At 43.8% G+C, this 27,303-nt stretch overlaps 1 protein-coding gene across 1 annotated transcript in view; it reads right to left on the reverse strand.

Annotated features, from left to right (window-relative positions):
• The window catches only part of LOC137325020 (ubiquitin-conjugating enzyme E2 U-like), a 76,797-nt gene that overhangs the window by 37,987 nt on the left and 11,507 nt on the right, over positions 1-27,303 (reverse strand). Inside the window, exons 4-6 of the mRNA XM_067989721.1 lie at positions 14,496-14,588; positions 13,935-14,032; positions 3,814-3,943 (exon numbers count right to left, since the gene is read on the reverse strand). Coding sequence (XP_067845822.1) covers positions 3,814-3,943; positions 13,935-14,032; positions 14,496-14,588 — 321 coding nt within the window. The remainder of the gene's footprint in view (positions 1-3,813; positions 3,944-13,934; positions 14,033-14,495; positions 14,589-27,303) is intronic.

Here is a 27,303-nt window from a genome sequence, read left to right on the forward strand (position 1 = left end):
AATTTTATGCACCATGCTATCAAGCACAGCATGATTCCTTCCACAAAGACTATTGCTAAATGGGCTCTCAGCTGCTGTATTCATGACAATTACATTCACATTCTCATATATATCTCTGAACTCCACGTTAGCGAATTCACCTCCATTATCGGTCAAAAACTTTGCTGGTGTCCCAAGGCCAGTCCCTATCCATTTTTCCATAATTTTATCTAGAATAACCTTCTTCTCCTTACCATATATTAGTGTAGAAATACTAAATCTCGTAGCTCGGTCAAATAAAATGTAAGATGAAAACATTTCTGTCTTTGTCCCATACCTTTAGATCCATGGCAACTACCTCGTTAAAGTCACGAGCTAATGGAACACTTATAGTAGGACGTGGGGGTGTCCGTCTATACTTCATACAGATTTCACAGTTCTCACTAACCTCTTCTATTAGTCTCATATATTCCTCATCGACTACACCTGCATCTTTTAGCAGGATTTTTAAACGTTGACAAGTCGGGTGGGCAAACTGTCCATGTAACTTTAAGACAATTTTTTTTTTCTCTCTTATCCTTATCGCCTGATGCCATTAATACTTGTCTAACACGCTGATGAGAAACATCAGGTTTTATTAAGGGGATACAATAATGCCCTGACTGGGTAAACTGCAAATCAACCGATTTCCCAAAAATGATTGCCTCATCGTGTTCCATGCAAATTTAATTTTTGCCTTTTTCATGGAAGGATTACCCAAAAGCACAGGTAACTCACTAGAGACTACATCCATACTTATAAAATGGCTTACTCCAGCTATCTTACATGGAATTACCACACTCCTGAGTGACCTCAAGGTGTTGCCATCTCCAAACCTAAAACATGTAGGACTTTTATATTCCTTAACCTTGCATCGATCCTCACTACTTAGTGAATCAAGATCACATTTTAACCAACCTACCCCGCATACAGTTGAAGTACATCCTCTAACATCGCACAATTAAAGGAATCCACGACTAATATATTCATCACAGGGATAAAACTCCTTGTGACCAGTATAATCTGTTCATATTCATCATTATCTTCAACCTCTTCCTCATGATCTTTATCCTCTTCCTCAAAACTACTTTCTTCATGTGTCATTTCAAAGGCCCTGTGTCTTTGCTCTGGCTAATTCACCTTATAATGATACTAAGAGTCACATCTAAAGCATCTACTGATTTTTCCTTGGACATTCCTGGGATTCATTTGCCTGTTATTACTGTCCCAATTTTGTCTTCTGTTGATGTAACTGGATTTGCTGTACTTGCTTTCATCACCAATCTGGCTGTCTTCAATCCTTCCGTCATATCGATGCCTATGTCCAGTCTCTTGAAAAGTTTGAAATCCAGGCTGGTGCCTGCGTTTAGTATCTAGAACATTTTGAAACCTGGTAACCATTGAATCTTCCATTCTTTGTGTCACAGTGAAAGACCCCATTTGTTCCATGAAGGCTGAAGGGAATGACTGTTTCCCCAGGGTTTCTTTTTAAGGCAGCAGACATTTGATCCAGGAGAGTCTCCCTTTCCGAGAACAGGATGCCAGTTAGGACCAGTTGCCTGTCCATATGAGACACCTTTGCACAATCTAGTAATTTAAATGCTAATACCAATCCAGGGATTCCCAATTGGAACTTTGTCAACCTTTTGCACAATTTGTTTAAGTCCATGATATACTCTTCCATTGAATGACCGTCCATTTTCCGAAATCTATCAGATGCTGACCAAGCCTCATAGGCACTGAACAGGTCATCTTTCTTGTAGATTTGATCCATAAATTCTATTAGAAGGGTAAAACTTTCATCATTATCCAAAAGATCTGCATCCATCTCAGAAAATACCTTACTTCTGATTTTAGTTCGTTCAGGAAGCGACAACGCCAAGGCCATGCCTTGTTTTCTCTTTGGCAGGGTAGTAACCCATGTCCACATATCAGCCTCATTCTTCCACTGGTCATATGGTTCAAACTCCAAGAACATTGGAGGGAAATCGTACCTTGACAATTTAAACTTGCTTTCTGCCATTTTCCAAAAAAAAAATCGTAATTTCCAACCTCCATCTTTAGGCAACCATGCTCTGCTATCATGTCATAAATTGGATAACCAGGTGGTGAAGGATAGAATACTGGAGCCGAGTCTTCAGTTGCTTCCAAGCCTTTATTCACAGAGTTCCACATGACACCCACACCACACCCTAGATCAGCTCTCTAACAAAATGGATACAAGAGAGCTCTCAATTGATACACACCACCTGAATACAATTAACACTAATTCATATAAATCACATGGATACAAATTAACAATTAAGAATGGGAAGGAATAGGATATTGAAGTGGAAAGTGACAGGGAGCTTTGGGTCACATTCATGGACAGAATGGAGGTGTTTGGCAAAACAGTCACCTAATCTGCATTTGGTCTCACCAATGTAAAGGATAGCGCACTGTGAGAGGTGGATGGATTATACTAGGTTGCAGGAAGTACAGGTAAACTGCTGCCTCACCTGGAAGGGGTGCTTGGGACCCCAGACAGTTGCGTGGGAAGAGGTGAATGGGTGTTTAGCATTTGCACAGGAAGATGCCAGAGTAATTACAGCAAACGATAGGAGTGGTGGAAGAGTGAACAAGAGCATAATGGAAAGAACGGTCATTTTGGAAAGCAGGGAGCGGGGAAGAGAAGTGTGTTTGGTGGTGGGATCATGTTGGACGTGACAGAAAGACAATCTGTCGAACGTGGAGGCTGGTGGGGTGGAAGGCAAGGGCAAGATGGATCCTATCATAGTAGTGGGAGAAGGAGGAATGCGGGAGAGCAGGAGCATGGGAAATGGAACGGAAGCGACTGATGATCCTATCTGCAATGTTGAGGGGAATCCTTGGCTGAGGAACAAGGAGGACATTTTGGAAGATCTGGTGTGGAAGATGACATCATCAGAGCATTTGTGATGGACATGGAGAAGCTGGAAGAAAGGAATGGAGTCCTCATAGGAAATGGGAAGGGAAGAAATATAACCAGGTAGCTGTTGGACTCAGTAGGCTGGTAATAGACGTTAGTGGAAAGCACATCCTCGCAGTTAGAGAAAGAAAGAGAAGTCCAGCAAAAGAAGGGAATGGAAGGACCATGTAAAGAGGTGGAGGAATTTGAAGCAAAGTTAATGAAATCTCTAAATCAGGGCGAGAGCAGAAAGCAGCACTGATACACTCATATATTTTAGATATTTGAAATCCCATTTATTTTTTTATATTAACAGTGAGAAATGTTTTTTTTTTCCCAACCAATTTTCCCCCCATCTCTCCTGAAGACACTCCAGTAACTCTCAAAAGTAACAATTTTTGATGATGAATATCAATGGGTTATTTCTCTGTGGGAACATCATAGCCAAGTCCAATAACGTCCTCAGCCGGTGCAAATATGTGCATTTTCCAGCAGGGGTCACCTGAATAAGATCAGGAGTAGGAACTCTGGTTCATTTTTCCACTATCTGACCCAGCAGTGCTCAGACCCACCACCATAGGCCCAGCTAATAGCAGCAAACTCAGTGTAGACTGAGGATCAATTCTGGGACCTTGCTGGCCAATATGGATTAGTTTCACACCAAACAATTCACTTATCAATTGAGTCCCTGGGCTGCTGTTTTGAGTTTTTAAAGAGTCCCTAATCCCAAAATCAGAAATTAGCTTTCTTCCCTTGCCCCAGCCCTGTCCGATCCTAAAATATATAAAAACCTGGCAGCCCAGCAATTACGTGCCTTACATTTTCCACTATATGAATATTTCATTAACTTACAACACCAAAGATCTTACTTTCTTTAAGTTGTCTGCTGGCTCTGACACATTCCAAAACCATTTTTCGATAGCGTGAGGGCTTCTCTCTCAACATCTCAATGGCCTCCACATTGACCGCATTTTCCAGCACTGGGTTGGACAACATCACCTAGTTGGAGGTTTAGCACAACTCTGAATCAGGCTTCCCATAATTAAGGAGTTTCAAAAAAAACTGTAGAATCAATTAAAATAATAACAAAATAACAATAGGAGGGGAGTGAGTGGTGAATTAATTGGTTAAACATCATCCTGTCACCTTTAGAATTGAGCTTCCAACCCAATCTAAAATGATGGGGTAAAAGTCTCCTTTTTCTGCTGGCCTTTTATTGGCTTAGGCTCTGCCCACTAGACCATTTAATGGCAGTGTTGCGAAATCATACCTCTTCAACTAACAAAAAAAATGCCAATTGGCCTCATTGTCCTTGGGTAAGAAAAAGGAAGTAAATCAGACAGGATTTCCACTCCTGGTCACTTCCAGTGATCCCGACAGGAAAGTGCATGTATGAATGTTGTTTGAAGACAGAACTTGGCACCAACAGGTGAATTCTGCAGACGCTCAGTGCCTAGGCACAAATATGAAAAATGGTCATTCCGGCAAAGTACCACAGGGCCCATCGCACTTCTGGAACTATATCCTAGGATCGGTTACTGCTGTCAGGGGAGACGGGCAGAAACTGGGGGAGGAGTAAAGAAGGAAAGAAAATAAGATTTCCCTAATTATTTGTTATTTCACAAGATCAAACTAAAATCACTGCTCCAAGTAGGTAGGACATAGTTAAATGGACAGTGAAATTCTGTGATTCTACAAAAGGGTATGAGGAAAGAGCAAAGGAACGGGACTAGTTGGATAGTTCTTTCAGGGAGCTGGCACAGGCGTGGTAGGCCGAATGGTCTTTTGTGCTGTAAAATTCTATGATTCTGTGACGGTGATGAGCCATGGAGATGAAATTCTCAGCCACAAATTGCAGACAATGGCTCCCTCTGCTGGAACCACTAACTATTACATCTTAATTAATAATCCGAAACAAAGTGAGGATATCACTGAAGTAAAAAGCAAAATACTGCAGAGGCAGGAAATTTGAAACAAAATCATAACATACTACAGCTCTGGCTGCAGTTTAATAACGAGGACATTCTAAATGGTCTTAACTCATGACACTTGCAGATGAAGAAAGGCAATAATCAGCCACCACATTCATTCTACCTATAGTCTGGATATCAGAAGCAGGCAGTCAGCAATGTGCCCCTTAGTTATGATCTGCCCAAACGTTACTGCATGCCCACGTGTCTAACACCCAACTAAATAAAAATACTAGTTAGATTATGGTGGAGTAGAATGTATTTAAAGAACTTAAAAGAGCTTTTACTTTAACCTTATTTCTATTTTAATTTCAAATGCAAATTGTTCCTTCTTCCCATTTCCTGTGAGGCTACTGTTTTATTTTCTCTCCTCCACACATACGCAGTTTCAGCAGGGGTCTTAGCTAATTTTTTTCCCTGCCCTCATCCAGTGAACTCAGGCCAATTGCAGCATCCCCATCCCCTCATTAAGATTAGCTGACTTAATGCAGACTAGGAATTGTACCTGGGAGCTTCCTGGCCTTTACGGCTCAACACAAAACACAGTGCACTTACCCACTGAGGCATCAGGAAAAGCTCTGTTTATTGTCTTCTGGTGTATGTGATGAGAGGAAGGCCTGCAGACCATGTCATGATATTCAGTAAACTGTTACCACTGCGTATTGTAATGTAATATTACGTACTGTATACGTGCCAAAAGGAATCAATTCCTCTTGACCGACCCACAATCCTGTCCACGCCATCTCCATTTTTTTCCCCTCCAATTTTGTCCCCATCTCTCCTGAACACTGACTCATGCTGAAGAATGCTGCAAAAGGCAGCAGTTGCCTTCTGGCACCATGTGTGAGTATGCAAGCCTGAACTATAAAAGGCAGATTTTAAGAACTTACACTCCCAGTGCAGAGCTTTGCATGCTAGCAGCACATAATGGGAATTTGGGCACGGAGGTCAGTGGAGGTTAAAATTAATGACTGGGAAATCCTGGGGGGAACATTGATCTCTGTGCCCGAATCCTCAATATTGACTCCTGGCACGGCCTTTAAGTGTTAGCAAGATACTGACTATGGAGGGCATCACAGCACAGCCTGATTCTGTTCAAGTCCATAAATGTGCACGTCCGGCAAGGGTCACTGGCTAGTGAGCAGGAAAGGGAATCCTGGCTGATTTTTCACCTCCCTAATCAATAAGCACTAAACCCATTTACATACCCCAGTGCTGCCCAACTGAGATCAGCTAGCTCAGCACTGACCAGGACTGAACCTGGGAACTTCTGGCCTGTAGTATTCAATGCCATATGAACTAGGCCATTGGGGAAAGCTCCCCCGGTACCATTACTTGTCTATTACAATGCCCTACCTGACTGTTCCCCCTTCCTCTTACCCTCAGAGATACAGGGCACTGGGATGTTCCTGCATTCTTAGGATGCCTGAAGTGAATAGATCACTTTCACTCAGCAACAACTTCAACTTATATCATCATAATCAGTTGAATTTCATCAGAGCTCCTATGACTGCCCTCCACACCTCTTTATTCATCATTCATATGTTAATTCTTCTATAGGAATTTCTGCATCCCATACAAGTTGAGCATTGTATTTATAATAGTCCGTTGCAATTTTTTGCAGTTGTTGCTGTAAGTGATATCCCTCTGTAGTTGATTGTGAGGTTTAAATTTCTTTTCTTAGGTAGTGGTATGATACCACTTTTGAAGAATTCTTTTGGTTTCTTATAGTTGGTGAAAATATGGTTACACAGCCGTAGAAGGTAATCTTGAAGGTCTTGCAGTTTCCAAAATCATATCCAGTCCAGGGCCTTTTCCTGATCTGGTTTGTGAAATTGCTTTTTCTAATTTTTCATGAGTAAATGGCTCTGTGCTAATGTCAAGTTCTTTTTCTGACATGTGTTTAATTAGTATATTTTCATCTATTAGAGCTGGTTCTTGTCCCAACAGCTTTTCAAAGTGATCTTTCCACTGTTGTTTCCTTGTTCCTGCATTCTTTCCATTTAATTTTCTTTTGGGGTCTTCTTACGTCCAGTTACATGATTGATTAGTTTCCATGCATTTCTACTGTTATTGATCCTCATTTTGTCTTTACAGCTATTGAACTAGCTATGGTTGCAGTCAGCAGCTTCAACTTGGTCATATGCCTTTTTCAAATATCTTCTTGCTTGTTCAATTGTAACATTATCTTTGTAGTATGACTGTATCAAGTGTCGTCTCTTTTCTATAACAAGTGGATGATTGTTGAAATCAGGTTTCTTTAAGTGATTTGCTTTCTTGGGGATTATTTTTGGTGCTGTTTCAGCTACTGATTTTATCAGGAGTGAAGACTGTTCTGACGGTGTTTTCCCTTTTTCATTGCAAAGTTCTGCAAATCAGTTTGAGATTTTGATAGTGAATTGGCTTTTCATGTTACGATCCTTATTCAAGCTACTCCAGTCTAAATTTCTGCCTGGCACTCTTCTTCTTGTTCTTGGAGCCCTTAAGCTAAGACTAATGTTTGCTGTCATAATTCTAAGGTCTGATCCAACGGTATTAAATAAGTTGTAAACTTCAACATTCCTGACGCTGTTTTTCTACTGTTTCCATACTAAGATGTAATCCAGCTGGGCTTTCTCACATTTGGGGATTTATGTGTCCAAAATTTTCCTCTTTTCTTTGCGAAGTTATTATTTGTAGACCAGAGATTGAATTCCATGATGTAATCCAGAAGTAATTCTCCATTTCCATTTGTATCATCATGAAGCGAACTATTTCTTTCCTCTGCCTTACATTCATATCACCTCCAATAATTAGGAAATTATGGGGTTGAATGGATTCAGTTATCCTGCATAATTCTTCATAAAACTTCGGTATTTCTGCATCTGGACTTTATTGGGTTGTGCTATAGCAGGTTATTATGGTGATCAACAGATTGTTAATTGCATATACAGATTGAAGCCATTTTGCTGGGTACGGGCCGAGAAGGAATCCTACTCCTCCTACACTGGTCCCTGCATTATTTTCTGCTGCTGAAGCTGTAGCTGAAATCCATTCATCATGAAGATCCTTGTATTTCACTTCTTCATTCTCATGATAGAGGCGATGCTCCAGCAGACAGATCACCTGGATGTCATACTTCTGTGTCATTTCTAATAATTCCTTTTTTGAAAGATTTGAATTTAACATTGAATATGGATTAATTTATTGTCATTTTATATTTCATGAGTTTAATGCCGGCTTTAAGATTTCTGTCACCCGTAGCCTCCAATATTTTTATGAGGATTTGGGTTACATCATCAGATACTGTAGACATATTGACCTGTAAGCCAGCATTAGGTTATAAGGCAGGGACTTGAATCCTGGTGTTGTGTTTTGGACTGTCCATGGTTGCTCTTTCACTAACTTGTTACGCACTGCAGCTGCGTCATGGCCCCCTACATGTATATGGCATCTCTAATATACAAATCTTACATACGAAAATAGCTTCATGGCATTGGTCATGAACCTTTAGAGAGTGATGCACTAGAACACCCACATGTCTTTCTTTCACCACTGGCTGTAGTTCTGTTCCCTGTAGGATGTAATTATGTTCAGCATTTGATCCGCCCACATGCATAACACTACACTTTTCTAAGTTACACATCATTTGCCCAACATGGGCTCATTCTTCCAACACATCAAGCTCTGCGTGCAGTAGTCGAGCATTCTCTTTATTCTCAACACTCGCACACATCTGGGTATCGTCCAAAAACGTTCGGACCATTCCCCGAACACCTACATCTAAATCATTTATGAACATAGTATGTAGCAAGGGTCCTAATATCAATCCCTACGCGACATCAGTGGTAACCGGTCTCCAAGCAGATCCAAATCCATTGACAACAGCATTTTGCCTACGGGCATTCACCAATTCTCAATCCACCACAGCAGATTGCCACTATTTCAACAAGATTCTATCAAAAGCTTTCTTAAAGTCCAGGTGGACTAACGAGTTATCCTCATCCACTAATTTGGTGACTTCTTCAAAAAACTCTTTTGGTGGGGGGGGGGAATAAAGTAATTAATGGAATGAACAGCTAGCTATGGAGTGGGAGTTGGGAGAAAGTTTACGTGAAACAATAGGGTTTGAGAAGGTTTTAAAAGAGGTGACAGAAGTGGGGAGGGAGAGGGTTTAGGGAGGGAGCTCCAGAGAGTTGGCTAAAGACTTCTGCCACCGATGCTGGAGCAATGGAAAAGGGAGGGGGTGCACAAAAAGCCAGACTCAGAGGACCAATGGGTACTGGAGGGAATATAAGGCTGGAGGAGTTTAGAAGAAATAGGGTGAGGTGAGACAGTAGAGGAATTTGAAGATGAGGACAGGGAGCATTGGGGAAAGGGAACCAAGGCAGATGGGGGTGGTGTCAGAGCAGGAATTAGTGTGGGACAGGATACACCTTCAGTTTTCTCTATGTTGCAGGAAATTTTGATTCCTGCACAACCTGATGTTGGGTGAGCAGTTTGACAACACAGGTGATCACTGGGTCGACAGAAATGGTGGAGAGGTAGAGTTGGGTGTCACCAATGTACAAAACTAAACTCGTACGTGCGGATGATGTCAAGAGGCAGCATATAGATGAGGAAAATGAGGGCGCCAAGGATTGATTTTAGGGGGATTCTGGAGGTTATTGTGTGTGGGATGTGATGGGAAACTAAGCCATTAGCAGAGATGCATTAGCTGCGTACGGGTTTGTAAGTCTGAAACCGTGCGAGAGCAGTCCCATGGAAAGATGATGCAGGACCATATCAAATGCTGCAGTGATCAAGAAGGATAAGGAAGGATAACACTCCATACTCACAGTTACAAAGCATGTCATTTGTGACTTTGGCCAGGGCTGTAAGCAGAATGGAAGCCAGACTGGAGGGATACAAATAGGGAGTCTGGGAAGAGATGTGCATGGAACTGGGTGGAGGTGACACGTTCAAGGGTGTTAGAAAGGAAATGAAGGTTAGATATGGGACAGCACTTGGAGGATAGAATTGTGGGTGGATATTTGAGAAATGGGGGGGGGCGGTGATGATGATGCTTTTGAAAGGAGGAGGAATGGTGCCTGAGCAAAGGGAGCAATTAACAATATCACATAGCACGGAGACCAGGAGGGGTATTTGAGTGCTCAGGAGTGTGGAGACTTAAGGAAGGAAACATGGGAACTGTACCAGGGGAGTGGTGGGGTGATGAGCGATTTGGTGGGAATGAGGGCATCAGAAGCCATGGCAAAGCAGCTGTTTATCAGAACAACACTGGCAGAGGTGTCATGACATGTGGGGGTCAAAGGAAAGCGAGTTGGGAGGAAGGAAAGGAAAGGCATCGATAGTGAATTAGTGAGGGAACAGGGAAGAGTTCTTTTTCCAGAGGCAGATGTTGAGGTTAGTGGAGTTGGAGGAAGGTAGGAAGATGTGGGTGGTAAGAGAGATGAGGAAGTAGTCACAGATAGCCTTGTAAGTGAACAAGACCTTGGGAACAGAGAAGCCACAAGAGATGGCGATGTTGAAGGGGTGATTGTGGATGTGGGTGGTACTCATGCTAAGAATGCTGGGGAGAAGCAGTGTCAGAAACAATGGGAAAGTGGTGGGGGTTGGGTGTTTCTGAAACAGTCCAGCAACAAAAACCTAAAAAACATAAAATTGAGGTCCAGAGGTTTAGAGAGAGTTAAACATATTCAATGAAAACTAGGTTTCATACATCTTACTTGAAATGGATGATTTGTGGATTATTGATTAAATAGTGTGACATTGTTTGATTTTTTAAAAATGAATTAGCTGTATTAATAGAAAGCACAACGTGTATGGGTTATCATGCTGTCGGACATAGTCAGGAAGAAGGAGTGTTGATTTAAACAGAAAAAAATGAAAATTATCTTTCACCAGCCATCTTGTCCTATTTTCTCACTGACACTTTTCCTCCAGGCTATTCTCATTAGCCTGTTCCCTTCTGGCCACCTGCTGTCCAGAGTGGCTTTTATATTGGCGCTGTTGTAATTTGGATTCTGCAAAACTGGCATCCATGAGCGGCTCCAGGCATATATGCTGCTACATTCGGCTCTCTTATCTCAGTGGCAGAATCATGGACCCACGCAAAACTGGCAGAGTATAAAAGCCTCTTTTATGTGACGTGGTGGCCTCTGATAGCCCTGTCGAATAAATGATTAAACACGATTGCCATTGATCACAGCAAAAAGCTTCCTGGAATGGGGTTTTCGCTCTGACTGAAAGTGCAGACGGTGGCGAAGATAACCAGGACACACTGGCACCACTTAGCTCAGGTCTGTTATGTTAGGATCTGGCCATGGACAGCCTGAGCTGTAAATCCACCCACACAGCCTCAGAAAGTGCTTTCCTCATGACTGACATGTGTGAACCTTGCCGCAGCCCATGGAGGTCTGTGGCTAGACTGGCAGAATCATAAATGCAATGGCAGTACATGCAGAAGCTATAAGTCGCTGGTCTCTACTGGAGGGCCAAAAAAAACACAACCCCACAATTCTGTACTTCAAGCCTCTGCTCTCAGGACCTCCAAAAATGTTTAAAAGGTGAAAATGAGACAGACAGAGTAATTATAGGCCAGTCAGTCTAACCTCAGTGGTGGGAAAATTATTGGAATCAATTCTGAGTGACAGCATAAATCGTCACTTAGGAAGACACGGGTTAATCAAGGACAGTCAGCATGGATTTGTTAAGGGAAGGTCGTGTCTAACTAACTTGATCGAATTTTTTGAGGAGGTAACAAGGAGGGTTGATGAGGGTAACGGGTTTGATGTAGTGCACATGGATTTTAGCAAGGCTTTTGACAAGGTCCCACATGGCAGACTGGTCAAAAAAGTAAAAGCCCAGGGGATCCAAGGGAAAATGACTAGGTGGATCCAAAATTGGCTCAGTGGCAGGAAGCAAAGGCTAACGGTTGACGGGTGTTTTTGCGACTGGCAAGCTGTTTATGGTGGGGTCCTGCAAGGCTCAGTACTAGGTCTCTTGCTTTTTGTGGTATTTATTAATGATTTGGATTTGAATGTGGGGGGCTTGATCAAGAAGTTTGCAGATGATACAAAAATTGACCGTGTGGTTGATAGTGAGGAGGAAAGCTGTAGACTACAGGAAGATAACAATGGACTGGTCAGGTAGGCAGAAAAGTGGCAAATTGAATTCAATTCAGAGAAATGTGAAATAATGCATCTGGGAGGACAAACAAGGCAAGGGAATACACAATAAATGGGAGGATACTGAGAGGTGCAGAGGAACAGAGGGACCTTGGAGTGCATGTCCACAGATCCCTGAAGGTAACAGGACAGATAGATAAGGCGGTTAAGAAGGCATATGGAACACTTTCTTTTATTAAGGGCATTTATGAGGCATAGAATATAAGAGCAGGGAGGTTATGTTAGAACTGTATATAACACTGGTTAGGCCACAGCTTGAGTACTGTATACAGGAAGGATATGATTGCACTCGAGAGGGTAAAGAGGAGATCTACGAGGATGTTGCCAGGACTGGAGAATTTTAGCTATGAGAAATGGTTGGATAGGCTGGGGTTGTTTTCTTTGGAACACAGGAGGCTGAGGGGAGATTTAATTGAGGTATATACAATTATCACGGGACTAGATAGAGCGGATAGGGAGGACCTATTTACCTTATCAGAGGGGTTAGTGGCCAGGAGGCATAGATTTAAAGTAATTGGTAGAAGGATTAGTCAGGAGCTGAGGAGAAATTTTTTCACCCAGAGGGTGGTGGGGGTCTGGAATTCACTTCCTGAGAGGGTGGTAGAGGCAGAAACCCTCAACTCATTTAAAAAGTACTTGGATGAGCACTTGAAGTGCCGTGACCTACAAGGCTACGGACCAAGTGCTGGAAAGTGGGATTAAGCTGGATAGCTCTTCTTTGTCCGGCATGGAAACGATGGGCCGAATGGCCTCCTTCTGTGGCCGTAACATTCTATGATACTATGTGGTCCCAGGCACTGCTGGATGCTCAGAGTTCAACTCATTTATATTATTGCGCACTGGCAGCTTTGGACAATGGCATACTACTGATGTAAAGGTACCGAGCATCAGTCCAGATCACAAGAACAATCCTTAAAGGTGTGTGTAACTGACAGTTAGTTAATTGATTTTGCCTGAATAGGAAAGACATAATGTGTTAATGGGTATGTCTGGTACCAACCGCACAGTACTTTGGTCTCTAGTCTAAGTTAGCTGATCTCAGCCAGAGCAGCAGCTGGCTGCTATAATTAGCCTCAGTGCCCCTGAAGTAGAGGGATGGGAAAATGAGCCAAGGCCCCTGCTTCTGATCACTTTCAATAACTCCCAGCTGTGAAATGCGTGTGTGTGAGCTTCAGATGGGCTCAGCTGTCATGCCCCCACTTGTTGAAAATCAGGTTTCCTGCTCCCAATACCAATCTGGCAACCCATGCTATAGGTGTGCTTGTGTGGACATTGGATGAGGAAAGGATCGGGCTCAGTCCCCACAGTCAAATAGCCTGCTGATTCTCACAATCTAAGCTCATACATGAAGAATGCCTACTTGAGCAAAGGTACCCTGGAGGCAATCGACACCGTAGACCATACTCCAGCGAGAAGTCAATGCCTTCAGTTACGTAAGGGTGGGAATTAGCAAAAAGGGGAAGAAAACAGTTGTCCTCCAATACCTCATCCAAGCGGAGATTCTTTACATGCAAGCCTGATCAGTGAACATCTGTAGGCTATTTGACTGAGAGAGCATCACAGGCACGCCCAATCCCGTCCTCAATGGACATCCACATACATGCACGTCCAGAAGTTAGATAATAATCAGAAGCAGAAACCCCAGCAAATTTCCGCTCCCTATTACAGGGAACTGGGGCTAAATTGTGGCACTAATAGTCTGGCTGAGATCAGATAATCAGTACAGAGCAGGAATGGAAATTGGGACCTTTCTGGTCCATATGGCTCAATTCCACCAACCATGTTTACCAACTGAGTTGTCAGGGAGCTAACAAATCCCCTTTGTAAACTTTTGTATAAATGTCCTCTTACCTGAATGGTAAGCAGGACAGTTGTCAAGGAAAAGCTTCCTTCCCATTTCCTGGGATTATCAAGAAAGTCTATACATGGTTTGCCTGTGATTGTGTCCACTGTGAGCAAAGGATAAGAAAAAAAATAAGCAGATTGAATTATCAAGTAACTGATGACTGATTTTTATCTGAATAAGAAGGACTTAAGAAAGCACAGAACAAGAACAGGCCATCTGGTAATCAAACCCATTTCTTCCATACGCCCATGTACAATTTACCCACTCATGGACTCTACTGCACCCATTTAATCTCTCTGTATGTTCTGTATAAATACTTCCCAATCATCTATCATTGCATCCCCACAAAGCCTACTGCTCCCCACAGACAATGCTGTCTCCTCCTTGCAGCAACACAGGATCCATCAGTTTTCATCTACCTCTGTACCTTCCAATCCTATTCCCAAACAGATATCTATCCAGTTCTTTTTTGAAAGAGTTCATCAACACAGCCTGAACTGTTCTTGCTGAGAATGCGTTGTTCCCAGCTAAACCCATCCTTTATGAGAATCTTTGTAGTTACTCACCATTAGGATGAAATGGAATGGTATTGAAAGTGACTGTTGGAGGGACTGAGTTGTAATCTTCCGTATACTTCAGGGAAAGTTGAAGGAAGGCACCTTAAGGAAGCAGAAAAACTTTTTAGTTAACAAGAAGTTCTGGCACAAAGGAGGGTGAGAGCGGAGGTTTGAAGTACAGGATTGTGGGGCTGTGTTTCTGTTGTCAGATTCTACCTGAACATTACTTGAGTGCAAATCTTTTCTGTTCATGTAAGCCCACGGGATTAATATAAAGAAACCCGGACGCTTTCTTCACTGTCATGGTCTTGAGGGAACCCTGTCACCTGGTGAAAGCTCAACACCCTGTCCAACTAATGCCTCCTTTCTACAGGGAAAGTGATGATGTTGGCTCTTGCAAACATGGCATTTGTCATCTGTTTGTTATATGTGGCCAATTGTCCCTGTGATGGTTTGGATGTATCTAGTAGCAGGAAAGCTTTGTGCCTGTGCACTCTAGGGTTGTTATGGCAGCAGGGGGGCGTTTTAAAATTTAAAGGATTGCTTTAATCTGTACATAGAATTACATAGAATGTACAGCACAGAAACAGGTCATTCGGCCCAACAGATCCATGCCGGTGTTTATGCTCCACATGAGCCTCCTCCGTCCCCACTTCATCTAACCATATCAGCATATCCTTCTATTCCTTTCTCCCTCATGTGTTTATCTAGCTTTCCCTTAAATGCATCTATGCTATTTGCCTCAATTACTCGTGGTAGCGAGTTCCACATTCTAACCACTCTCTGGGTAAAGAAGTTTCTCCTGAATTCCCTATTGGATTTATTAGTGACTATATTTATGGCCCCTAGTTCTGATCTCCTTCGCAAGTGGAAATATCTTGTCCGCATCCACCCTATCAAACCCTTTTATAATCTTAAAGACCTCCATTAGGTCACCCCTCAGTCTTATCTTTTCTAACCATAAGAACATAAGAAATAGGAGCAGGAGTAGGCCATACGGCCCCTCGAGACTGCTCCGCCATTCAATTAGATCATGGTTGATCTTCGACCTCAACGCCACTTTCCCGCCCAATCCCCATATCCCTTGATTCCCCTAGAGTCCAAAAATCAATCCATCTCAATCTTGAATATACTCAACGACTGAGCCTCCACAGCCCTCTGGGGTAGTGAATTCCAAAGATTCACAACCCTCTGAGTAAAGAAATTTCTCCTCATTTCAGTCCGAAAGCTATGCCCCCTAGTTCTAGACTCTCCAACCAGGGGAAACAGCCTCACCGCATCTACACTGTCAAACCCTCTCAGAATCTTTTATCTTTCAATGTGATCACCTCTCATTCTTCTAAACTCCGGAGAGTATAGGCCCATTCTACTCAACCTCTCCTCACAGGACAACCCTCTCATCCCAGGAATCTTTGTTGCACCGCCTCTGAAGCAAGTATATCCTTCCCTAGGTAAAGAGACCCAAACTGTACACAGTACTCCAGGTGTGGTCTCATTAAAGCCCTATAGGGCTCAGTGTTGGGTCCCTTGCTGTTTGTGGTATATATGAATGATTTGGACTTGAATGTAGGGGGCATGATTGGCAAATTTGCAGACGACACAAAAATTGGCCGTGCAGTTGATAGTGAAGAGGATAGCTGTAGACTCCAAGAAGATATCAATGGGTTGGTGGAGTGGGCGGAAAAGTGGCAAATGGAGTTCAACCCGGAGAAGTGTGAGGTAATGCACTTAGGGAGGGCAAACAGTAAAAGGGAATATGCAGTAAACCGGAATGTATTGAGAGGGGTAGAGGAAGTGAGAGACCTTGGAGTGCATGTGAGGTCCCTGAAGGTGGCAGTACAGGTAAATAAGGTTGTGAAGAAGGCATACGGAATGTTCTCCGTTATTAGCCAAGGTATAGAATACAAAAGCAGGGATGTAATGATGGAACTGTATAAAACGCTGGTAAGGCCACAGCTGGAGTATTATGTGCAGTTCTGGTCACCACATTACAGGAAGTACGTAATTGCTCTGGAGAGAGTGCAGAGAAGATTTACAAGAATGTTGCCAGAGCTTGAAAATTGCAGCTACGAGGAGAGATAGGATAGGCTGGGGTTGTTTTCCTTGGAGCAGAGGAGGCTGAGGAGTGACTTGATTGAGGTGTACAAATTATGAGGGGCCCAGATAGAGTAGACAGAAAGTACCTGTTTCCCCTAGCGGAGAGTTCAAGAACTAGAGGACATAGATTTAAGCTGATTGGCAGAAGGATTAGAGGGGACATGAGGAAAAACTTTTTTACCCAGAGGGTGGTGGGTGTATGGAATTCCCTGCCCAAATTGGTGGTAGAGGCAGGGACCCTCAACTCTTTTAAAAAGTATCTGGACCTGCACCTAAAGTGCTGTAAGCTGCAGGGCTACGGACCAGGTGCTGGAAGGTGGGATTAGAATGGGCACCTGGTTGTTCTTCGAGCCGGCGCGGACACGATGCGCCGAATGGCCCTCTTCTGTGCTGCATCTTTTCTATGGTTCTAATTGCAGCATGACTTCCTTACTCTTGTACTCCAATCCCCTGCAATAAAGGCCAACATACTATTTGTCTTCCTAATTGCTTGCTGTACTTGCATGTTAACTTTCTGTGTTTCGTGTACAACGATACCCAAATCCCTCTGAATAGTTTCTCACCATTTAAAAATATTTTGTTTTTCTATTCTTCCTACCAAAGTGAATAACCTCATTTCCTCACATTAAACTCCATCTGCCAACTTTTTGCCCACTCACTTAACCTGTCTATATCCCTTTACAGACTCTGTGTGTCCTCCTCACAACTTACTTTCCCACCTAGGTTTGTATCGTCAGCAAACTTGGATATATTACATTCAGTCCCTTCATCTAAGTCATAAATAGCTGAGGCCCAAGCACTGATCCTTGCGGCACCCCACTAGTTACAGCCTGCCAACCTGAGAATCATAGAAGGTCACGGCACACAAGGAAGCCATTTGGCCCATCGCATCCGTGCCGGCTGAAAAAGAGCTATCCAGCTTAATTCCACTTTCCAGCTCTTGGTCCATAGCCCCGTAGGTTACGGCACTTCAAGTGCACATCCAAGTACTTTTTAAATGAGTTGAGGGTTTCTGCCTCTACCACCCTTTCAGGCAGTGAGCTCCAGACCCTCACCATCCTCTGGTTGAAAAAATTTCTCCTCAGCTCCCCCCTAATCCTTCTACCAATTACTTTAAATCTATGCCCCCTGGTCACTGACCTCTGCTAAGGGAAACAGGTCCTCCCTATCCACACTATATAGTCCCGTGATAATTTTATATACCTCAATTAAATCTCCCCTCAGCCTCCTTTGTTCCAAAGAAAACATCCCAAGCCTACCCAATCTTTTCTCATAGCTAAAATTCTCCAGCCCTGGCAACATCCTTGTAAATCTCCTCTTTACCCTCTCTATGCAATCACATCTTTCCTGTAATGTGGTGACCAGAACTGTATGCATTTCTCAAGCTGTGGCCTAACCAATGTTTTATACAGTTCTAGCATACCTCCCTGCTCTTATATTCAATGCCTAATTAAGGGAAGGATCCCATTTATGGGAATGACCCATTTATCCCTACTCTCTATTTTCTGTCCATTAACCAATCCTCTATCCATGCTAATATATTATCCCCAACCCCATGAGTCCTTATCTTGCGTAAAAAGAAAAGAGCCCCGGCCTGCTCAATCTTTCCGGATAGGTATAACCTCTCAGTTCTGGTATCATCCTAGTAAATCTTTTTTTGCACCTTCGCAAGTGCCTCTATATCCTCTTTATAATATGGAGACGAAAACTGTTCACAGTACTCCAAGTATGATCTAACCAAGATTCTATATAACTTTAACGTAACTGCTCTGCTTTTCAATTCTATCCCTCGAGAAATGAACCCCAGTGCTTGGTTTGCTTTTTTTTTAATGGCCTTATTAACTTGCGTCGCTACTTTTAGTGATGTGTGTATCTGTACTCCCAGATCCCTCTGCTCCTGTACCCCATTTAGACACTTATTATCCAAGCAGTATGTGGCCCCCTTATTCTTCCTACCAAAATGTACCACCTCACACTTATCTATATTGAAATTCTTTTGCCAATTACATGCCCATTCTGCAAGTTTATTGATGTCTTCCTGTATTTTGTCGCAGTCATCCTCGGTATTAACTATACCCCCCAATTTGGTGTCATCCGCAAATTTTGAAATTGTATTTCTGAATCCAAATTGTTTATGTAAATGGTGAACAACAGTGGTCCCAGCACCGATCCTTGTGGAACACCAATTCCCATCTTTTGCCAGCCTGAGTAACTACTATTAGCCGCTACTCTGTGTTTTCTGTTTTGTAGCCAGCTTGCTATCCATTGTGCTACTTGTCCCCTGACTCCACCTTAGTCATGAGTCTACCACGCGGTACCTTATCGAAGGCCTTTAGAAAATCCAAATATATTACATCTACTACATTAGCCTTGTCTACCATTTGTGTTACTTCTTCAAAGAATTCAAAAGGTTGGTCAAGCATGACCTTCCCTTTTGAAATCCGTGCTGATTATTCTTTATTTTATTTTCAGTTTCTAGATGTTTTTCTGTTACATCTTTGAGTAAGAATTCCATTATCTTTCCTACCACTGATATTAAGCTAATTGGTCTACAGTTCTCTGTACTGGTTCTATCTCCCTTTTTAAATATAGGAATCACATTAGCTGACCACCAGTCCTCTGGCACTATTCCTTTTTGTAATGAATTTTTATATATATGCAATAATGCCTCTGCTATCTCTTCCCTCACTTCTTTTAATATGCACGGATGCAATCAGGGGTTTTATCCTCTCTGAGTTTGACTAGTTTATCAATTATCTCCCCCCTATCTATCTTAAATGTCTTCATATCTTTTTGATCTCTTTTTCTAATGTCATGTCCACCATGTTGCTCTCCCTGGAAAATACTGAGGCAAAGTAATTATTTAATATTTCTGCCATTTCACTAGCATTACCTATGAGTTTATCATGTGTATCTCTTAGTGGGCCTATCCCTATCCTGATTTTTCTTTTATTATTTATTTGTCTGTAGAATACTTTACTATTTCTTTTTATATTCATTGATAATTTAATTTTGTGGTTTCTCTTGCCTTCATAATTGCTTTTTTAAAACTTATTTCCTAACCTTTTTGTATTCCTTTTTGTCATCCTCTCCTTTGTTGTCTATGCATTTAGTGTATGCCTTTTTCTTTAGTTTCAATTTTGCCCTTATTTCTTTATTCATCCATGGTGTATCATTAATAGCTAGCCTGTTCTCGCTTTTTAGTGGGATATATTTCTCCTGGATGCTACTGATCACCATTTTAAATGTTTTCCACTGTTGTTCTATTTCTTTCTTTATCAGTAAATTTTTCCCATTTATTTTCCCTCGTTCCATTCTCATCCACTGAAAATCAGCTTTTTTCCAATTTATTACTTTGGTCTTTGTCTTACTTATGCCCTTCTCAATCTTTATCTTAAACCTTATTATGTTGTGATTGCTATTGCCGAGATGTTCCCCTACGCTTACTTCCCTTATCTGTTCTGGTTCATTTCCCAGTACTAGATCCAGCAGTGTTTCTTCTCCTGTTAGGCTTTTTACATACTGGGTAAGAAAGGAGTCCTGCACACTTTGTAAAAACTCCATTCCCTGTACCCCTTTACCTACCTTTTCTTGCCAGTTTATTTGGGGATAGTTAAAATCTCCCATGATTATTATTCTATGTCCTTTACTCATTTCACATATTTGCTGACATATTTCTTCCTCCACCTCTTTTCACTATTAGGTAGTCTATAGTATACCCCTGTTAGCATGATCGATCCTTTCTTTTATCTTTTACTTCAATCCATGTGGAGCAACATGCTATAGACAGAGCTAAGTGATTCCACAACCAATGGATCAGATCAAAGCTTTGCAGTCCTGCCACATCCAGTCGTGAATGGTGGTGGACAATTAAACAACTAACGGGAGGAGGAGGCTCTGCAAACATCCCCATCCTCAATGATGGAGGAGTCCAGCACGTGAGTGCAAAAGACAAGGCTGAAGCGTTTGCAACCATCTTCAGCCTGAAGTGCCGAGTGGATGATCCATCTCGGCCTCCTCCCAATATCCCCACCATCACAGAAGCCAGTCTTCAGCCAATTCAATTCAATCCATATAATATCAAGAAACGGATGAGTGCACTGGCTACAGCAAAGGCTATGGGCCCCGACAACATCCCTGCTGTAGTGCTGAAGACTTGTGCTCCAGAACTAGCCGCGCCTCTAGCCAAACTGTTCTAGTACAGCTACAACAGTGGCATCTACCCGACAATGTGGAAAATTGCCCAGGTATGTCCTGTCCACAAAAAGCATGACAAATCCAATCCGGCCAATTACCGCCCCATCAGTCCACTCTCAATCACCGGCAAAGTGATGGAAAGTATCATTGACAGTGCTATCAAGCGGCACTTACTCACCGATGCTCAGTTTGGGTTCCGCCAGGACCACTTGGCTCCAGACCTCATTACAGCCTTGGTCCAAACATGGACAAAAGAGCTGAATTCCAGAGGTGAGGTGAGAGTGACTACCCTTGACATCAAGGCAGCATTTGACCGAGTGTGGCACCAAGGAGCCCTAGTAAAATGGAAGTCAATGGGAACCAGGGGGAAAACTCTTCAGCGGCTGGAGTCATACCTAGCATAAAGGAAGATGGGTCGTGGTTGTTGGACGGCAATCATCTCAGCAACAGGACATCGCTGCAGGAGTTCCTCAGGGCAGTGTCCTAGGCCCAACCATCTTCAGCTGATTCATCAATGACCTTCTCTCCATCATAAGGTCAGAAATGGGGATGTTCGCTGATGATTACACAGTGTTCAATTCCATTCGCAACCCCTCAGATAATGAAGCAGTCCGTGCCCACATGAAGCAACATCCAGGCTTGGGCTCATAAGTGGCAAGTAACATTCGCACCAGACAAGTGCCAGGCAATGACCATCTCCAACAAGAGAGAGTCTAACCACCTCCCCTTGACATTCAACGGCATTACCATCGCCGAATCCCCCACCATCAACATCCTGGGGGTCACCATTGACCAGAAACTTAACTGGATCAGCCATATAAATACCGTGGCTACAAGAGTAGGTCAGAGGCTGGGTATTCTGCGGCGAGTGACTCACCTCCTGACACCCCAAAGCCTTTCCACCATCTACAAGGCACAAGTCAGGAGTGTGATGGAATACTCTCCACTTGCTTGGATGAGTGCAGCTCCAACAACACTCCAGAAGCTCGACACCATCCAGGACAAAGCAGCCCTCTTGATTGGCACCCCATCCACCACCCTAAACATTCACTCCCTTCACCACCGGCGCACTGTGGCTGCAGTTTGTACCATCCACAGGATGTACTGCAGCAACTCCCCAAGGCTTCTTTGACAGCACCTCCCAAACCCGCGACCTCTACCACCTAGAAGGACAAGGGCAGAAGGCACATGGGAACACCACCACCTGCACGTTCCCCTCCAAGTCACACACCATCCCAACTTGGAAATATATCGCAGTTCCTTCATCATCGCTGAGTCAAAATCCTGGAACTCCCTACCTAACAGCACTGTGGGAGAACCTTCACCACACGGACTGCAGCAGTTCAAGAAGGCAGCTCACCACCACCTTCTCAAGGGCAATTAGGGATGGGCAATAAATGCTGGCCTTGCCAGTGACGCCCACATCCCATGAATGAATTAAAAAAAAGTACAGCTACTCCATCCCCCTCTTCTTCCTTCCCTATCCTTTCTGATTATGTTATAATCTGCAATATTTAGTTGCCAGTCCTGTTCTTTATGTAGTCATGTTCCAGTTATTCCTACTACATCTGGTTCTTCACTACGATTACTGCCTCCAGTTCCCCTGTTTTATTTCGGACGCTGTGTTCATTGCTGTACAGGCAGTTTAATTCATCTTTAATAGTTGTTCGTTTTATTTTTTTTTTTAAACAGTCCTTTTTTACTTCTGTTTTATAGCTATATTTGGCCGTTTATGTTATCTTTATTCCTTACCCTGGTCTGGCCTCTGTACTCATCTCCTGTTTCTTTTATCTTTACGCTTTTGTTATTGCGACCAGATCCCTCCCCCCATCTTGCTAGTTTAAAGCCTTATGCACCGCCCTATTTATACTTTCCACCAGGATTCTGGTTCCATTCGGTTTAGGTGGAACTAGTCCCAACGGTATAGTTCCTTCCTGTCCCAGTACTGGTACCAGTGTCCCATGAAATGGAACTCCTCCTTCCTATACCACTCTTTCAGCCATGCATTAACTTTTCTAATCTGCCTATCCCTATGCCAAATAGCACATGGATCAGGTAGTAAACCTGAGATTACTACCCTTGAGGTCCTGCTTTTTAATTTAGTTCCTAGCTTCTGATACTTCCTTAGCAGGACCTCCTCCTTGTTCTTCCTTATATCATTGGTGCCGACATGGACCATGACAAGTGGATCTTCCCCCTCCCTTTCCAAGTTCCTCTCCAGTTGCTCTGAGATGTCCTTCACCCTTGCACCAGATAGGCAACATACCTTCCTTAACTCTCGGTCGCGACTGCAGAGAACGCTATGTATCCTCCTGATTACAGAATCCCCTATGATTACATCCTTTCTATTCTGATCCTCCTCCCTCTCCCCTTAGATTACCTCATGCACCATGGTGCCATGGTTAGCATTCTGGGCATCCTCCATGCAGCCTTCATCTTTATCCTCACAGGTATCAAGTACCTCATACCTGTTGGATAGAACAAGAGTCTGTGGGACCTCTTTCTCTACCTCTTCCTCCCTTATGTGTCGGAGTGTCTCTAACTCGTACTCCAGCTCAAAGACTCTGAAATGAAGTGTCTCAAGCCAGAGACATTTACTGCAGATGTGGCAATCTGGGACAGTCTCTCTGTCCACAAACTCCCACATATTACAGTCCCGACACACAGCCTGTACTGCTATTTCCAATTTTTATTTAATCGATAGTTTATTTCTCAGACTAATGGAATCACTTGAGATCTAAATTATATTTAGTAAATGGATTTAGTTTGATTTCAAAATAATTGGTTATTACTTAGTCTTTTTTAAAATTTTATGTATTTTTTTATTTAAGTTTTAAAAGTTGATAGATTAGTTTATAGTCCCTCGGTTTAAATCGCTTAGCACCTCCTTCCACCTCTGCACTAATTTCCACACTCACCAAATTCCCAGTTGAAAGTCCTCACTGTTAGCAATTCACTCCTTTAGAGGTTCACTCTTTGTCTTTACCAACCTCTGTACTCAATCGATGAACTGCACAGGCTAAGGCAGTATTGACTGGGTCAGAGGCAGAGGCCAGGGGCAGATGCAAAGGGCACCCCACCAGAATTCCTCTGGCAGGCTATTTGGCTGCGGAAGGTATCACAGCTGAACCCAGTCCTGTCCTCACCCAGCTTGCGGACTTTCCAGCAGGGGTCACTGGGCAGCAATCGGGGCTCGATATTAGCACCCGCTATCGGGTGCGTTCCTGGCGGGGGGGGCTCCGAAAATTGGGGATTCCCGGGGTGGGTCGGGATCCAGGCTCCAACTCGCCCAATTCCGGGTTTCCCACAGATGCGCTGATGTGCACGCGCAGCCCCTGCATGTGGGACTCCCGCAGGCAATTAAAGCCGGCGGAGTGCCACTTAAAAGTATTTATTTAGGTATTTCAGGTCGTTTAGAGACCTGATTAAGGAGATATTTTACATGGGGTGGGATTTTGCAAACAACTGGGACTGTTTCCCGTACTGGGGGAAACACTCCCAGTTCAAATGGACGTGTTGCAGCCATCAGCCTGGGGCAGCTGTAAAGGTTCATTTGACAGGTCGGGGGTGGGGGGGGGTGGGGAGACCCTCACTCATTGCAGGAGGCCACTCTGTCACTTTGGACAAAGTTTGGCCTTCACCACCCTCCTCCTAACAATAAAATTCACCAACTTGCACACTTACCCCAGTGTCCAGACACATGTGCCTACCTTGCGGACTCCCTCAGATGTACATTTTCTGGATGGGGGCTGCCGTAGCTGCAGTCATGACCTCCTCGGAGGGTGAACAGCATCACCAGCCTCGCTGGCCACGCCGTCCACCTCTGACACGTGGAGCTCCACAACACAGTGCTGTGACACATCCACCTGCACAGCAGGAGGGAGGGCAACTGCAGAGAGAGATGCGTCGCAGAGGGCACTACCCTCGCCACAGGGTCCACAGACCGAGGCTCAGCTTCCTGAACCTCTCTGAGCAGCAGTGCACACGGAGGCTCAGAGTCACTCGACATGTAGTCGTGGACATCTGCAGCCTCCTTCATGCCGAGCTGCTCCCGGCCGGCCCGAGCACCATCTTCTTACCTGTCGCTGTCAACGTCACCACTGCCCTCAACAACTTCTCCTCCGCATCCTTCCAGGGAGCCACCGGGGACATCGCCGACGTCTCTCAGTCGTCTGCACAAAACAGCCCTGCAAATACACCTACACCCACTCTGCAGTGACACAATGGGTGGCATCAGTTGTGGATCTTCATTGTCATCCTCAGGAAAGGGCATTATTGCACAAACCAGACAAGATTCGCAAAGACGTGGCTGTAGTGGTGCCAATATAATATGTGATTTGAGTTGTTCAGAAATTAAATATAAGTAAAAACCATGACAAACCCTCAAACACCCTTGTGCATCCCCTTCATGCTCATGACACGTTTGCCTTATGCTGCCTACTGCACATATGTGATGTATGCCCTGTGGCTGCAGCACAGGTAGTGGCAGGTTGAGTGAGGCTGACTGTGAAAGAGGTGCATGAGAGGGTGAGTATGAGATAGATCCATGAGATTGTATGAGGATTGGGTTGAGTGGTAGTGGCAGGATGAGTACTGGCGAGGTGAGTAAGTGCAGGTAAGATGAGGATGAGGTTTGAGTGGGTGTGAGGGGTGATGTGGGGGCGGTGATGTGGCAGACGGAGTGTCGGGGAATGAGTAAGTGTACTCACTTTGGCTGACCTACTGAGGTCATTGCAGCGCCTCCTGCACTGTATGCAGGTGTGCGATATGTTGGTGGTGCAGGTGACCTCCTCTGCCACCTTGAGCCAGGCCTTCTTGGTGGCAGAGGCAGGCCGCTTCCTCCCGCCCGCCGGGGGGAAGATCTCTGTCCTCCCCCTCCTCCTCATCCCACCCAATGATACCTGGAGTGAGGCATCATTAAACCTGGGAGCAGCCTTCCCCGTGGGCTGCTCCATGCTGTAATTTTTCCTATTTCTTGCAGCATCAGTCAGTGGAGGACTGCCCCTTTAAATAGAGCTCCTCCAGCTGACAGATCTTACTGTGCATGTGCAGTCCGCCCGACGCACAGCTCAGCAGCGGGGAACCCGGAAGACCAGGTAAGTGGATCCAATCAGCCTGCGATTGCGCGCGGGGCAGACTGATTTCACCGGGCGCGTTACCCACGCACCCAATCGCCCCCCCCCCCACCGCGAACCTGCCGCCCTGGTAATATCGAGCCCCAGAAGTCAGAACAATGAGGCAGATTGTGCCACCCAGTTGTGATCAGCTAACAGCACAAATTAGGATTTTCCAAACTGATCAGTCCCTTTGTCAGCTGAGTCAATGGGAAAGCTTTGAATTCAATTGAACTTACATAAGGTGAATTATTACATTTTCTGGGTACCTTCTTTTTAGTCAATGCACATTAATAAAACAGAGTTTTTTTTCATTGCACTTACACAGAGTCAACATTTCAGCAATCTTTCAACAGGGATTACAAAGTTCGGAATGGAAATCAATGTTGCAACTGGAACTGACTGAGTGACTTTGATTTTGACAAGTACTTGAAGAACTTATGTTTTATTAAATTTATTCCTGTCCGCATTAATTCAGAACACCTGCAGCGAGCACAACAACATGGTTTTAATTCATTTAACTTCTCATTATATTGGACAGTGATTAACTATTCTGCCCAAAATGAATCTGGTCCAAAATCTTTTAGTACTTTTATTTTTGTGGTAAGGTATGAGCCTCTCTTTTACAAATTGTATTTTCTTTGCCCCTAGCTTGCTGGTGTCACTTGAGCCATGCACTGATGTAAACTGAGAAAGTAGACCTGCTCCTAATCCTCTACCAATGCAAATTCTGGTGCCGCCCTTAGGAGGTCCATGAGAGGCAAACAGAGATGACTCTTCCTCGGATTCAACCCTCCCTTGCTGCACAGAAGCACCAGGCCTTGCTAGCCCAGCAAGCTGAGATTAAGATTTTGGTGGTGCAGTAGGTGACGGGTATAATCCCATATCCTACCACTTGGAGGTGGAGTATGTAATATCCTGTACCACCATGGTATCCCAATCTTATTCTTCCCATCACTCCTGAAAGTACTGACATATGCAGGGAACAGCTCCAATGGGTATTACCTGCTCTCTGATACTTTGCCCAAGTGGCCAATTTTCATGTGTGAGCCAGTTTTCATCAGTGAGTGTTGCCAGTCCATTTGACCTTGGCAGGGCTTCAAAGCCAAGCCTTCAATGATCCTACCCTCACCTGATAGCCACATGTATTTTCCAGTAGTGGTCAGTGGATAGTGTTCAGGAGCTGAAACCTGGCGTATTTTTCCTTAGCTTGGAGGCAGTATGGACAAATGCAGTGCCCCTATATCACCTGAATTGAGATTACCCAAGACCTTTTTGTTTGTAGAGCTTATTTCCACAGTAGGCAGGGCCCTCAATGAGTCAGCCATCAGGAGGCCTGCATTTTGTAATTCAAACATACCGTTAAATTTAAACGTTATGCTTAATTTTGACAACAAAGTTTAACATAA

The sequence above is a fragment of the Heptranchias perlo genome, chromosome 9 (genome assembly GCF_035084215.1).
Source record: "Heptranchias perlo isolate sHepPer1 chromosome 9, sHepPer1.hap1, whole genome shotgun sequence".
Lineage (NCBI taxonomy): Eukaryota > Metazoa > Chordata > Chondrichthyes > Hexanchiformes > Hexanchidae > Heptranchias > Heptranchias perlo.